General features: G+C 42.4%; 1 protein-coding gene across 1 annotated transcript; it reads right to left on the bottom strand.

Moving 5' to 3' along the window:
* Positions 1-2,914: 2,914 nt before the first annotated feature.
* LOC110486029 (arginine-hydroxylase NDUFAF5, mitochondrial) lies at positions 2,915-15,009 on the bottom strand. Its single transcript, XM_021557337.2, has 11 exons — positions 14,541-15,009; positions 14,399-14,439; positions 14,197-14,260; positions 13,860-13,907; positions 13,544-13,647; positions 13,376-13,415; positions 12,990-13,187; positions 12,763-12,823; positions 12,501-12,584; positions 3,456-3,538; positions 2,915-3,369 (listed from the first exon to the last, which is right to left on the bottom strand). The coding sequence occupies exons 1-11, from the start codon at positions 14,994-14,996 to the stop codon at positions 3,283-3,285; spliced, it is 1,266 nt and encodes a 421-aa protein (XP_021413012.2). The 5' UTR covers positions 14,997-15,009; the 3' UTR covers positions 2,915-3,282.
* Between the last annotated feature and the right edge of the window lie 103 nt (positions 15,010-15,112).

Here is a 15,112-nt window from a genome sequence, read left to right on the forward strand (position 1 = left end):
TAAGCATTTCCGGGTGGTCTACTCTCAATAAGAACGTGGACTGGATTCATTATATTTATTATAATCAACAGCGCTTTAACAATTATACCAGAGATGCTATTAAAGGTTTTGCAGAACAGACTGAAGCAACCAGTCTGATGGCTTGGAAGAATAGAATTGCATTAGACATGTTATTGGCTGAAAAGGGAGAAGTATGCGTGATTATCGGGACCATGTTTGTGCTTACACCCCAAATAACATAGCTCCGGACGAATCAGTGCCCGAAGCCTCAGCTGGTTTGACCACCCTGGCTCACGGTTTGGCAGAAAACTCTGGGGTGGATACTTCTCTGACTAATTGTTTTGATAGTATGTTCGGAAAATGGAAAAAATATTATGATCACTGTATTGTGGGCTGCATTCACCTGTGTGACTGTTTTAGTTTTAAGGGGCTGTTGTCTAATTCCCTGTGTATGAGGCCTTATTTCCAGGACTCTGGAGAAATTGATGACAATAGATGGTGAGGTACCAGTGGATTCCAGGTTCTGACCCGTGGAGTGCTGAATGTATGTCTACAGAACAAGTGGACGAATCTGGGTCCTTCATTTGCGGGGAATTTATGTTTGAGGAGACCATTTTTGATGTTTAGGGAGGCTAGGTTGTATCCCGTTTCAATAATGTACTTTTTTATGAAGATTGTAACGAAAATCCTGATAAGTTATGATTCTGATGTAGGCCTGAGTAACAGTTATGGCAAATGCAAGTATTGGGTTATGTTTAGGTGATGTTTTGATGACAAGAAATATCTCTAATAAAAATAGAAATAGGCTTTTTAATATTACAATATAACTACATGTGTGATTGGATGTATAATATTTAATCAAAGGGTGGATATGTTAAGGGAATTTTTATCAATGACTAATTAAGTATACATTTCAATCAGGACTGACTAATCAGAATACTAGTATGTTACTATATATGTACTAATCCGAATACTATTATGTTACTGTATATGTACTAATCCAAATACTATCCTATATATGTATGAGTTTTCTTTCTTGATCCCAGTACTGAAAATAATGTGTGTGAACGTGGGCAAAAGTTAGAACAATGACTGTCTGTTCCTTGGTACAAATCTTCAGACTGCTATTTGAATGCTTATCTACTCGAGAAGGCCTTGAGTCATAAATTATATTAAATTGGTAGGGAGGCGGATGTGGGAAGGCTGGAGAGACAGCCTTTGTACTGGAACGGAGATGGCAAGGATTGGGGCTGGAACTAAGGACGCCATTTTCAGTTTATAACCTGTGGTAAACCTGTATTGTGGGAGTACTCTCTTGAATAAACTCTGTCTATCATTATATAATTACAAATCCTTATGAATTGACAGTGTTTAATTTTAATTGGGCATTAAAACAGAGCTATTTAATTCTCACAGTGATGTGCCATCCTGGATGAGCTGCATTACCTGAGCCAGTTGTGTGGGTTGTAGACTCCGTCTCATGCTACCACTAGAGTGAAAGCACCGCCAGCATTCAAAAGTGACCAAAACATCAGCCAGGAAGCATAGGGACTGAGAAGTGGTCTGTGGTCCCACCTGCAGAACCACTCCTTTATTGGGGGTGTCTTGCTAAATGCCTATAATTTCCAACTGTTGTCTATTCCATTTGCACAACAGCATGTGAAATTTATTTTCAATCAGTGTTGCTTCCTAAGTGGACAGTTTGATTTCACAGAAGTGTGATTGACTTGGAGTTACATTGTGTTTAAGTGTTCTTTATTTTTGAGCAGTGTATATTTTTTAAATACTGTTTGGGGCGTACCCCCAACGGCATTGCGCGTACCCTAGTTTCGGAATATCTGATTCAAACCATATGTTTTCAATTGGGTTCGATGTGTGCTTGGGGTTATTGTCTTGCTTGAAGATCCACTCCCAAGTATGAGCCTCCTGGCAGAGGCAAGGTTTTGGGTAAAATGTCCTGGTACAGTTCATGATGCCGTAGACCTTAAACAAGGTTCTCAGGACCAGTGGTAGCAAAATAGCCACATAACATAAATGCACCACCATATTTTCCGTAGGTATGGCATATACTTCTGTTTTTCAACGCCAAACAGCTCTATTTTCATACCATCTGACCATAGCACCGGTTGCAATCAAATCTTATGTCACATGCGCCGAATACAACAGGGGTAGACCTTACCGTGCAATGCTTACCAACAATGCAGTTCAAGAATAGTTAAAAGATTTACTGAAGTAAAAGTAGCACAAAATAATGAGGCTATATACAGGGGGTACCGAGTCAATGTGCTGGGGTACAGGTTAGTCGAGGTAATTTGTACATGTAGGTAGGGTTAAAGTGACTATGCATAGATAATAAACAGTGAATAGCAGCAATGTAAATAGTCTGGGTGGGCATTTGATTAATTGTTCAGCAGGCTTATGGCTTGGGGGTAGAAGCTGTTAAGGAGCCTTTTGGATCTAGACTTGGCGCTCCAGTACCACTGGCCCCGCGGTAGCAGAGAGACCAGTCTATGACTTGGGTAACTGGAGTCTGACAATTTTTTTGTGCCTTCATCTGACACTGCCTAGTATATATGTCCTGGATGGCAGGAAGCTTGGCCCCTGTGATGTACTGGGTTGTACGCACTACTCTCTGTAGCGCCTTACGGTCGGATGCCCAGCAGTTGCCATACCAGGCTGTGATGCAACGGGGCAGGATGCTCTCGCTGGTCCAAATACCAATGCTGTTTATCAAACTCCAGGCGGTGCTAGGGTCAGATGACATGAAAATAGAGCTCTTTGACCACGCACACCAGTGGTGGGTTTGGCATTTGAGTACAATATGTTAATATTTTGAATTCCACTTCTGACAAACAGCATTACCTTCAGATGTAAATACTGTATAAACAGTATACATACAGTTCATCAGACAAAGTGGAGATGTATATCATTGCATTTATTTTAAGAACATGAAGCATGGTAAGACAGGAACACAAGACACAAAATAATACATGTAATGTAGAACTGTATGCATTTGCTATTAATGGGTGAGAAACTAATTCTGTCATACAGCATGCATATCAGTCACTTAAAACAGTGTTGTAGCCTTTCTCAATCACTGTCTGGCTTACACTGAATCTGTGTCGATTAGTATCAGTGAAAAAGTGACATCTGACATGTCATTGAGTGGACATCTCTCGGGAACCAGTCACCTATCTACTTTAGTCGTTCGCCAATACCTTCATTGGGGAACTTACCCCATACTTTAATTTTCTTTATGCAATGGCTGCCGATGGTTTTTTTCTACGACTTGTCTTTAGTTGATGGCTGGCCGATCTTCGAGAGGTCCCCAAATGACACATTCGCAGAGCCTCTTCTAGCTGGTTTCGCCTGCCAAGAACAAAACAGCATTCAACATCTTCACCATTGTCATTTACATTATATTTCTGCAAATGTCATTTGCGAAGATCACAAACCTGTGACTCATGAGGCTTCCAACCAATCATGTAGAGGATCTCAAATGTTGCAGGAACAGACCCATTCTCACTCCCATACATCTCTGAGGGAAATCAAATCAAATAGAGTATCAGCATCTAAAGCAGTGGACAGACTGGGTTTACAACTGGCACTGGAGAGCTGCTGATTGTGCATGGTTTTGTTCCAAGCCTGCGCTAAACACACCCGATTCATCTGCTCGAGATGTGTTGAATCAGGTGTGTTTGTGCTGGGCTGGAGCAAACACTACACCCAGTAGCTTTCCAGGACCAGAGTTGGTGATCACTTCTCTAAAGCAGAAGTGTGATAACAGTTACTTCTACTTAGGGATGGATAGAAATGTACAGAATGGGTACCTAGAGGAAAATGGGGGAGGGTCATGCTTTTTCAATTTCAGTCAAGGGGAGGGTTTAGTGTTTTTTTTTTTTTTTTTACTAGTCCAGGGGAGGGTAATGTAATTTATGAAATGTCAATATTTCTCAGGGTTTTAGAATCAGTGGAGTATTAGGCTATATATCGATGTGTGCCCGATGCCACCCCTCATCTCTGATTCTCTGCTGGGTGCGCAATATCAAGTGCGCCTACAGGCTATTTAGTACGGTGTCAATCAAATAATCCATAGCCTATAGGCTACGAAGAGCATGCTCGAAAAGCACAGAAACAGAGAGCTGCTGGGAAGGTGTATATAAAAGGAGAACCGGAGTTCAACTGATAATTCTATAATTGACTTTATTAAAAATAAAATGCTTCTTGCCCATAATGTAGGCCTATTTATCATAGTTATCGCCCTCACAATAAGCCAGGTACGAGTAACCTACATCGTGGTGCTGAAATTTGAAGCAGCAGCCGGGGCACTATTAATCGGAAATGGACAGCTCATGGTGATGAAAATAGGCAAATTCGAGCAGGCATAATTAATTTCAACGTCTTCATTTTATTTACACTTCACTAACAGGGCTTTGTGTTGGAGCCCATTTATTCCTATTAAATAAATAATTGGGAGGCCTACCTGTTTGATGGACAAAATTAGGATATTGGCTGCTATATCTAGATTTGTTGGTCAATTCCTCCACCCATCCGTGTCAGTGAAGGGGTGTTAAGTTAAAACAACGACTTGAATTGAGGTATGAGAAGGTATGACATACTTGTTATTAAAGTAAATGGAAAAGAATCATAGGATTTTTACCTTGTTAGATTAAGATTTTGAAGAAAATAAAACATACCCGATCTATAAACAGGGTTTTGGCATTACATACAGTGGGGCAAAAAAGTATTTAGTCAGCCACCAATTGTGCAAGTCCTCCCACTTAAAAAGATGAGGCCTGTAATTTTCATCATAGGTACACTTCAACTATGACAGACAAAATGAGAAAAAAAAATCCAGAAAATCACATTGTAGGATTTTTTCTGAATTTATTTGCAAATCATGGTGTTAAATAAGTATTTGGTCACCTACAAACAAGCAAGATTCTCTGGCTCTCACAGACCTGTAACTTCTTCTTTAAGAGGCTCCTCTGTCCTCCACTCGTTACCTGTATTAATGGCACCTGTTTGAACTTGTTATCAGTATAAAAGACACCTGTCCACAACCTCAAACAGTCACACTCCAAACTCCACTATGGCCAAGACCAAAGAGCTGTCAAAGGACACCAGAAACAAAATTGTAGACCTGCACCAGGCTGGGAAGACTGAATCTGCAATAGGTAAGCAGCTTGGTTTGAAGAAATCAACTGTGGGAGCAATTATTAGGAAATGGAAGACATACAAGACCACTGATAATCTCCCTCGATCTGGGGCTCCACGCAAGATCTCACCCCGTGGGGTCAAAATGATCACAAGAACGGTGAGCAAAAATCCCAGAACCACACGGGGGGACCTAGTGAATGACCTGCAGAGAGCTGGGACCAAAGTAACAAAGCCTACCACCAGTAACACACTACGCCGCAAGGGACTCAAATCCTGCAGTGCCAGATGTGTCCCCCTGCTTAAGCCAGTACATGTCCAGGCCCGTCTGAAGTTTGCTAGAGAGCATTTGGATGATCCAAAAGAAGATTGGGAGAATGTCAGATGAAACGAAAATATAACTTTTTGGAAAAAACTCAACTCGTCGTGTTTGGAGGACAAAGAATGCTGAGTTGCATCCAAAGAACACCATACCTACTGTGAAGCATGGGGGTGGAAACATCATGCTTTGGGGCTGTTTTTCTGCAAAGGGACCAGGACAACTGATCCGTGTAAAGGAAAGAATGAATGGGGCCATGTATCGTGAGATTTTGAGTGAAAACCTCCTTCCATCAGCAAGGGCATTGAAGATGAAACGTGGCTGGGTCTTTCAGCATGACAATGATCCCAAACACACCGCCCGGGCAACGAAGGAGTGGCTTCGTAAGAAGCATTTCAAGGTCCTGGAGTGGCCTAGCCAGTCTCCAGATCTCAACCCCATAGAAAATCTTCGGAGGGAGTTGAAAGTCCGTGTTGCCCAGCAACAGCCCCAAAACATCACTGCTCTAGAGGAGATCTGCATAGAGGAATGGAGCAAAATACCAGCAACAGTGTGGGAAAACCTTGTGAAGACTTACAGAAAACATTTGACCTCTTATTGCCAACAAAGGGTATATAACAAAGTATTGAGATAAACTTTTGTCATTGACCAAATACTTATTTACCACCATGATATTTTTTCTCTTTTTGTCTGTCATAGTTGAAGTGTACTTATGATGAAAATTACAGGCCTCTCATCTTTTTAAGTGGGAGTACTTGCACAATTGGTGGCTGACAATACTTTTTTGCCCCACTGTATACACACACACACACACAGTTGAAGTTGGAAGTTTACATACACTTAGGTTGGAGTCAAAACTTGTTTTTCAACCACTCCACAAATTTCTTGTTAACAAACTATAGTCTTGGCAAGTCGGTTTGGACATCTACTTTGTGCATGACACAAGTAATTTTTCCAACAATTGTTTACAGACAGATTATTTCACTGTATCACAATTCCAGTGGGTCAGTGGTTTACATACACTAAGTTTGACTGTGCCTTTAAACAGCTTAGAAAATTCCCAAAATGTATGTCATGGCTTTAGAAGCTTCTGATAGGCTAATTGACATAATTTGAGTCAATTGGAGGTGTACCTGTGGATGTATTTCAAGGACTACCTTCAAACTCAGTGCCTCTTTGCTTAAAATAATGAGAAAATCAAAAGAAATCAGCCTAGACCTCAGAATTTTTTTTGTAGACCTCCACAAGTCTGGTTCATCCTTGGAAGCAGTTTCCAAACGCCTGAAGGTACTACGTTCATCTGTACAAACAGTACGCAAGTATAGACACGCAGCCGTCATTCCGCTCAGGAAGGAGACACGTTCTGTCTCCTAGAGATGAACGTACCTTGGTGCGAAAAGTGCAAATCAATCCCAGAACAGCAAATGACCTTGTGAAGATGGAGAAAACAGGTACAAAAGTATCTATATCCACAGTAAAACGAGTCCTATATTGACATAACCCGAAAGGCAGCTCAGCAAGGAAGAAGACCCTGCTCCAAAACCTCCATAAAAAAGCCAGACTACAGTTTGCAACTGCATATGGGGACAAATATTGTACTTTTTTGGAGAAATGTCCTCTGGTCTGATGGAACAAACTGACTGGTGCACTTCACAAAATAGATGACATCATGAGGAGGAATATTATGTGGATATATTGAAGCAGCATCTCAAGACAACAGTCAGGAAGTTAAAAGCTTGGTCGCAAATGGGTCTTCCAAATAGACAATGACCCCAAAGTTGTGGCAAAATGGCTTAAGGACAACAAAGTCAAGGTATTGGAGTAATCACAAAGCCCTGACCTCAATCCTATAGAAAATTTGTGGGCTGAAAAAGCGTGTGCACGCAAGGAGGCCTACAAACCTCACTCAGTTACACCAGCTCTGTCAGGAGGAATGGGCCAAAATTCACTTATTGTGGGAAGCTTGTGGAAGGCTACTTGAACCAAGTTAAACAATGTAAAGGCAAAGCTACCAAATACTAATTGAGTGTATGTATGTAAACGTCTGACCTACTGGGAATGCGATGAAAGAAATAAAAGCTGAAATAAATCATTCTACTATTTCTCTGACATTTCACATTCTTAAAATAAAGTGGTGATCCTAACTGACCTAAGACAGGGAATTTTTACAAGGATTAAATGTCAGGAATTGTTAAACTGAGTTTAAATGTATTTGGCTAGATGTTGAAACATTGCTGTGAGGATTTGCTTCCATTCAGCCACAAACGCATTACCGAGATCGGGCACTGATGTTGGGCGATCCTGGCTTACAGTTGGTGTTCCAATTCAAAGGTGGTTGAGGTCAAGGCGATATATCACTTCTGTATGGACCTCACTTTGTGCATTGGCGCATTATCATGCTGAAACAAGAAAGGACCTTCCCCAAACTGTTGCCACAAATTTGGAAAGACAGAATTGTCTAGAATGTCACTGTATGCTGTAACGTTCAGATTTCCCTTCACTGTAACTAAGGGGCCTAGCCCGAACCATGAAAAACAGCCCAGACCAGTATTCCTCCTCCACCAAACTTTACAGTTTGGACTATGCATTCAGGCAGGTAGCTTTTTCCTGGCATCCGCCAAACCCAGATTCGTCCGTCGAACTGCTAGATGGTGAAGCGGGATTCATCACTACAGAGAACGCATTTCAACTGTTCCAGAATCCAATTCGCTTTGAGCACTTATGCACTCTGGGGTCCCAATGAGAGCTTGTGTCCTATCACTTCGCGGCAGAGCCGCTGTTGCTTCTAGACGTTTCCACCTCACAATATCAGCACTTACAGTTGTCGGGGACAGCTCTAGCAGGGTAGAAATGTGACGAACTGACTTGTTGAAAAGGTGGCATCCTATGACGTTGAAAGTCATATAGCTCTTAAGGAAGGGCCATTCTACTGCCAATATTTGTCTATGGAGATCGCACGGCTGTGTGCTCGATTTTATACACCTGTCAGCAACGGGTGTGGCTGAAAAAGCCTAATGCACTAATTTAAGGGGTGTCCACATACTTTTGGTCATGTAGTGTGTGATATAATATTTCACTGATTTTATATATATATAAAATTATATATATAAAATTCGGGAAATATTCCGAAACCTTTTTTCCATATTGTTTCATTACAGCCTTGTTCTAAAATTTTTTTAAATTTTTTATTTTTTTAACTCCAATCTACACACAATACCCCATAATGACAAAGTGAAAACAGGATTTTATACATTATACATAAAGTGAAATTCCTTATTTACATAAGTATTCAGACCCTTTGCTATGAGACTCAAAATTGAGCTCAGGTGCATCCTGTGTTCATTGATTATCCTTTAAATGTTTGTACAACTTGGAGTCCACCTGTGGTAAATTCAATTGATTTGGAAAGGCACACACCTGTTTATACAAGGTCCCACAGTTGACAGTGCATGTCAGAGCAAAAACAAAGCTATGAGGTTGAAGGAATTGTCCGTAGAGCTCCGAGACAGGATTGTGCCGAGGCACAGATCTGGGGAAGGGAACAAAAACTTTTCTGCAGCATTGAAGGTCCAAGAACACATTGGCCTCCATCATTCTTAAATGGAAGAAGTTTGGAACCACCAAGACTTTTCCTGGCGCTGGCTGGCCGGCCAAACTGAGCAAGAACCTGACGGTCACTCCGACAGAGCTCGAGTTCCTCTGTGGAGATGGGAGAACCTTCCAGAAGGATAATCATCTTTGCAGCACTCCACCAATCAGGCCTTTATGGTAGAGTGGCCAGAAGGAAGCTACTCCTCAGTAAAAGGCACATGACAGTCCACTTGGAGTTTGCCTAAAGGCACCAAAAGACTCTCAAACCATGAGAAACAAGATTCTCTGGTCTGATAAAACCAAGATTGAACTCTTTGGCCTAAATGTCAAGCATGGTGTCTGGAGGAAACCTGGCACCATGCCTACGGTGAAGCATGGTAGTGACAGCATCATGTTGTGGGGATGTTTTTCAGTGGCAGGGACTGGGAGTCTAGTCAGGATCGAGGGAAAGATGAACAGGCGCAGTGGTCTAAGGCACAGCATCGCAGTGCTTGAGGCATCATTACAGACCCGGGTTCGATCCCAGGCTGTGTCAGGGGTGGTGGCGCACAATTGGCCCAGCGGCGCACCCTGTAGGCCGTCTCGTTGTTTTTGGTAATCAATCACTGTAGTGTCATCTGCAAACTTGATGATTGAGTTGGAGGCGTGCATGGCCACGCTGTCATGGAGGGTGGTATGGTGTCAAATGCTGAGCTGTAATCGATGAACAGCATTCTTACATAGGTATTCCTCTTGTCCAGATGGATTATGGCAGTGTGCAGTGTGATTGTGTCGTCTGTGGACTTAAGCAAATTGGAGTGGGTCTAGCGTGTCAGGTAGGGTGGAGGTGATATGATCCTTGACTAGTTTCTCAAAGCACTTCATGATGACGGAAGTGAGTGCTACGGGGCGATAGTCGTTTAGCTCAATTACCTTGGGTTTCTTGGGAACAGGAACAATGGTGGCCCTCTTGAAACATGTGGGAACAGCAGACTGGGATAAGGATTGATTGAATATGTCCATAAACACACCAGCCAGCTGGTCTGCGCATGCTCTGAGGATGCAATTAGGGATGCTGTCTGGGCCTGCAGCCTTGTGAGGGTTAACACGTTTAAACGTTTTACTCACGTTGGCTGCGGTGAAGGAGAGCCCGCAGGATCTGGTAGCGGGCTGTGTCAGTGGCACTGTATTGTCCTCAAAGCGAGCAAAGAAGTTGTTTAATGTGTCTGGGAGCAAGACGTCCATGTCCGCGAAGGGGCTAGTTTTCTTTTTTGTAATCCGTGATTGACTGTAGACACTGCCACATACGTCTCGTGTCTGAGCCGTTGAATTGAGATTCTACTTTGTCTCTGTACTGGCGCTTAGCTTGTTTGATTGCCTTGCGGAGGGAATAGCTACACTGTTTGTATTCGGTCATGTTTCCGGTCGCCTTGTCATGATTAAAAGCAGTGGTTCGCGCTTTCAGTTTTGCGCGAATGCTGCCATCAATCCACGGTTTCTGGTTGGGGAAGGTTTTAATAGTCACCGTGGGTACATCTCCGATGCACTTGCTCAAACTCGCTCACTGAATCAGCGTATACAGTCGTGGCCAAAAGTTTTGAGAATGACAAATGAATTTTCACAAAGTCTGCTGCCTCAGTTTGTATGATGGCAATTTGCATTACTACAGAATGTCATGAAGAGTGATCAGATGAATTGCAAAGTCCCTCTTTGCCATGCAAATGAACTGAATCCCCAAAAAACATTTCCACTGCATTTCAGCCCTGCCACAAAAGGACCAGCTGACATGTCAGTGATTCTCTCGTTAACACGGGTGTGAATGTTGATGAGGACAAGGCTGGAGATCACTCTGTCATGCTGATTGAGTTAAGAATAACAGACTGGAAACTTCAAAAGGAGGGTGGTGCTTGGAATCATTGTTCTTCCTCTGTTAACCATGGTTACCTGCAAGGAAACACGTGCTGTCATCATTGCTTTGCACAAAAATGACTTCACAGGCAAGGATATTGCTGCCAGTAAGAATGCACCTAAATCAACCATTTATCGGATCATCAAGAACTTCAAGGAGAGCGGTTCAAATGTTGTGAAAAAGGCTTCAGGGCGCCCCAAGAAAGTCCAGCAAGCGCCAGGACCGTCTCCTAAAGTTGCTTCAGCTGCGGGATCGGGGCACCACCAGTACAGAGCTTGCTCAGGAATGGCAGCAGGCAGGTGTGAGTGCATCTGCACGCACATTGAGGCGAAGTATTTTGGAGGATGGCCTGGTGTCAAGAAGGGCAGCAAAGAAGCCACTTCTCTTCAGGAAAAACATCATGGACAGACTGATATTCTGCGAAAGGTACAGGGATTGGACTGCTGAGGACTGGGGTAAAGTCATTTTCTCTGATGAATCCTCTTTCCGATTGTTTGGGGCATCCTGAAAAAAAGCTTGTCCAGAGAAGACAAGGTGAGCGCTAACATCAGTCCTGTGTCATGCTAACAGTAAAGCATCCTGAGACCATTCATGTGTGGGGTTGCTTCTCAGCCAAGGGAGTGGGCTCACTCACAATTTTGCCTAAGAACATTGCCATGAATAAAGAATGGTACCAACACATCCTCCGAGAGCAACTTCTCCCAACCATTCAGGAACAGTTTGGTGACGAACAATGCATTTTCCAGCATGATGGAGCACCTTGCCTTAAGGCAAAAGTGATAACTAAGTGGCTCGGGGAACAAAACATCAATATTTTGGGTCCATTGCCAGGAAACTCCCCAGACCTTAATCCCATTGAGAACTTGTGGTCAATTTTCAAGAGGCGGGTGGACAAATAAAAACCCATAAATTCCCATTCTTGATTATGCAAGAATGGGCTGCCGACAGTCAGGATGTGGCCCAGAAGTTAATTGACAGCATGCCAAGGCGGATTGCAGAGGTCTTGAAAAAGAAGGGTCAACACTGCAAATATAGACTCTTTGCATCAACTTCATGTAATTGTCAATAAAAGCCTTTGACACTTATGAGATTCTTGTAATTATACTTCAGTATTCCATAGTAACATCTGACAAAAATATCTAAAGATACTGAAGCAGCAAACATTGTGGAAATGAATGTGTGTCATTCTTAAAACTTTTGGCCACAACTGTACATCAATATTGTTGCCTGAGGCTATCCGGAACATATCCCAGTCCACGTGATCGAAGCAATCTTGAAGCGTGGAATCCGATTGGTTGGACCAGTGTTGAACAGACCTAAGCACGGGCGTTTCTTGTTTTAGTTTCTGTCTATAGGCTGGGAGCAACAAAATGGAATCATGGTCAGATTTGCCGAAAGGAGGGCGAGGGAGGGCTTTGTATGCATTGCGGAAGTTAGAGTAGCAATGATCCAGAATGCTCCCAGTCCGGAACAGTATGTATGGATGATAATAATAGTATAAGACGGTTTCATTTCAAGTATGTATTTATCTACCATGTAGCTCACCTTGGTAGATTGCAGCTGCAGCTAAAATGGTGTCTCTGTGCAACATGGACTTCCTGTTCCAAGCGCAGTTGCTCTCCCCCATACCTGGAGAGTTGAGACAACGGTGAAAACTCAGCATTCAGGCACTAAATATTATTCAACTGCCTGTCCTAGGAGCCTATTCCTATGAGAAGATGAATAGAAACAATTAAACTATAAAAACTCAGTATGAACAAAAAGCACAGATCTACAACAGTATAACTGCGGTATACAGTAGGCCTACCTTGCAGGTCACTCATGACCTCAAGTATTCCAGGATAGTGCACTTGAATTTCATCAATGTCCTACAGAAAACAAAATGTAATATAAATCACTTGCCTCAAACACAAATATTGCGGCATCATAATTTCTAGCTAATCGCTAGATCCACAGCCAGAACCACAGAATTAAATAGAACACTCATATTAGACTATATTGTAAATCTATGGCCATGGACACCCAAGGCCTCACCACTGTGAGCATACTGAAGCCTGCCTGGCCCAGCAAGTTGCCCAGGTCTGTGACGGCCGTGTAGGGGGACACGTGGGGGGAGAACCCCCCTTCCCGCTCGAGCTCAGCCAGCTGCAGGGAGCAGCGCAGCTCATACAAGGTCTCCCCGCCCACCATGGCCCCAATGAACACCCCATCTGGCTTCAGGACCTGGTTGATCTTTGGGAAGGGAGAGGGATTATAATGACAGCACAGTGATACAGACGGAAGAACCAGGATTGTTGTAATCCTGAATCCTATGCGTAATTATGATGTTATAAGAAGGTAACGTATTTGGAAAAACAGCCGGCAAAAGGCAATAGACAAAGTACAGATGTAAAAAAGAATAATATGAGGCTGTCAGTTACCTGTCTCAAGGCTCCAGGGAGATCATTGATCCAGTGTAGGCTAAACAGGAGAAACATACAGTACTAGATCATTTTGTGTTGCAAGCAAGCCATACTAAACCCTGGGGAATATGACTCGGAGGGCTCAAATGGAATATTATGTCAGAATCATCTACAGGGCCAAATCACCTCAAGCTGCTGACCACCAGATCAAATGTGTTTTCTTTAAAGGGTAGAAACTCTTCATCGGCCATGACACAGCGGGTAGGGATCTCACTTCGTCTTGTGTTTCTCTGAGGAGCGAGAAGAGCGTTAGATCATCCAGAAAAAAAAAACAGAAGTCCCTCCATAACATGCCTCTGATTTTACAGAATATTCCATCAATCTATTGATCTATAGTTAGTGGTCTCTGCTCATAAACACAATCATTCCACTTAGACTATGGGTGTTCTAACAGAATTACATATTATAGTTCCTATTAGTAATTTAATTGGATATAACTCACCAAAGACTTTTCTGAGATATCAGTTAAGAAGAGCTGCTCAACTACTTCCTGAAAGTGGAAGCACAATTCAATATTCAGAAAGCCATACATCTTGTGAGTTGATGTTTTCCCTACCTTAAAGGGGCAATCTACATCCATTTTGGACTTATAAATGTATGTTATGTACCCATTGATTCTTGACAAATATAGCATAAGCTTTGTTCTGTTGTACCCCATCAGAACCCAAAACATTTAAAAGCTTATTTTACAGCCTCCAACTTTCTACCGAAACGTGTGGGGAATGCTGTTATTGTTTAAAATGCTCCCCGCCTGTTTATGAACAACCATTGAAGGCTACCTTGTGCAAATGCTCAGCAATGTGACTTTTCCCACAGCCAATGTCCAATGCCAAAGGAAATGTCCTGTGAAAATAAGTCCAAAATGTCAGCAAAATGCACACCCTCACATGCACAAATATAAACTTTAATTTCAACAACAGTGCCATGAATGTGACAATTATCATACACTATGTCTATGCATCACAACTTCTGTTGCCTTACCTTGCAATGTCATAGACCCTGTCTGCAACTCTGCTTCCAACCTGCAAATGAATATGAACAGTACCAGAACACATACATTTCCTTGGATAAAAGAGAGCTAGGATAAGACTAAATATGTCATACAAATACAGCTACAGTATACCTCATCTCTCAGATAGTCATATTTGTCACTGTCTTGTAGCGATGCAGCCCATTTCTTCTGTCTCCTCTTCATAGTCCTGTCAAATACATTCATTGTACCTCCAGCCCTGCCTGACAACTGCCTCTGAATTTCAGTCCATTGAGAACACCGAATTTTAGAAGACAACTCTCTCACCGGTAGAAACATTGAATGAGCTGTCATGACATTTCTTTGCGAATGAGCTGGATCATGTTGTTGAGGGACCAGCAATCTAACGCTGCCTTTTTTCAAGACTCTCCGGCAGACACAACTACCATTGAGAAAACGACTACCTATTGCATTGTTCATTTTTACAAATTGTTTACCGACTAACGCGCTAATATGTAGCAAACCATTGCATAACAAGTAAAATGTTTGGTGTGTTCTTCCAGTCATCCACATTGAATGACCTCGACACAGTGGACAAACATAAAACATGGAACTGTTTTTTACTCGTTTGATAGAAAATGTGGAACTGGATTTCAGTCTGTTCACTCGTTTTATCGCCTCTTCTTGTTGCAAAGGCTAATGCATATAGTGCGGATTTAATTTTA

Source organism: Oncorhynchus mykiss, chromosome 13 (assembly GCF_013265735.2).
Source record: "Oncorhynchus mykiss isolate Arlee chromosome 13, USDA_OmykA_1.1, whole genome shotgun sequence".
NCBI classification, from domain to species: Eukaryota; Metazoa; Chordata; class Actinopteri; order Salmoniformes; family Salmonidae; genus Oncorhynchus; species Oncorhynchus mykiss.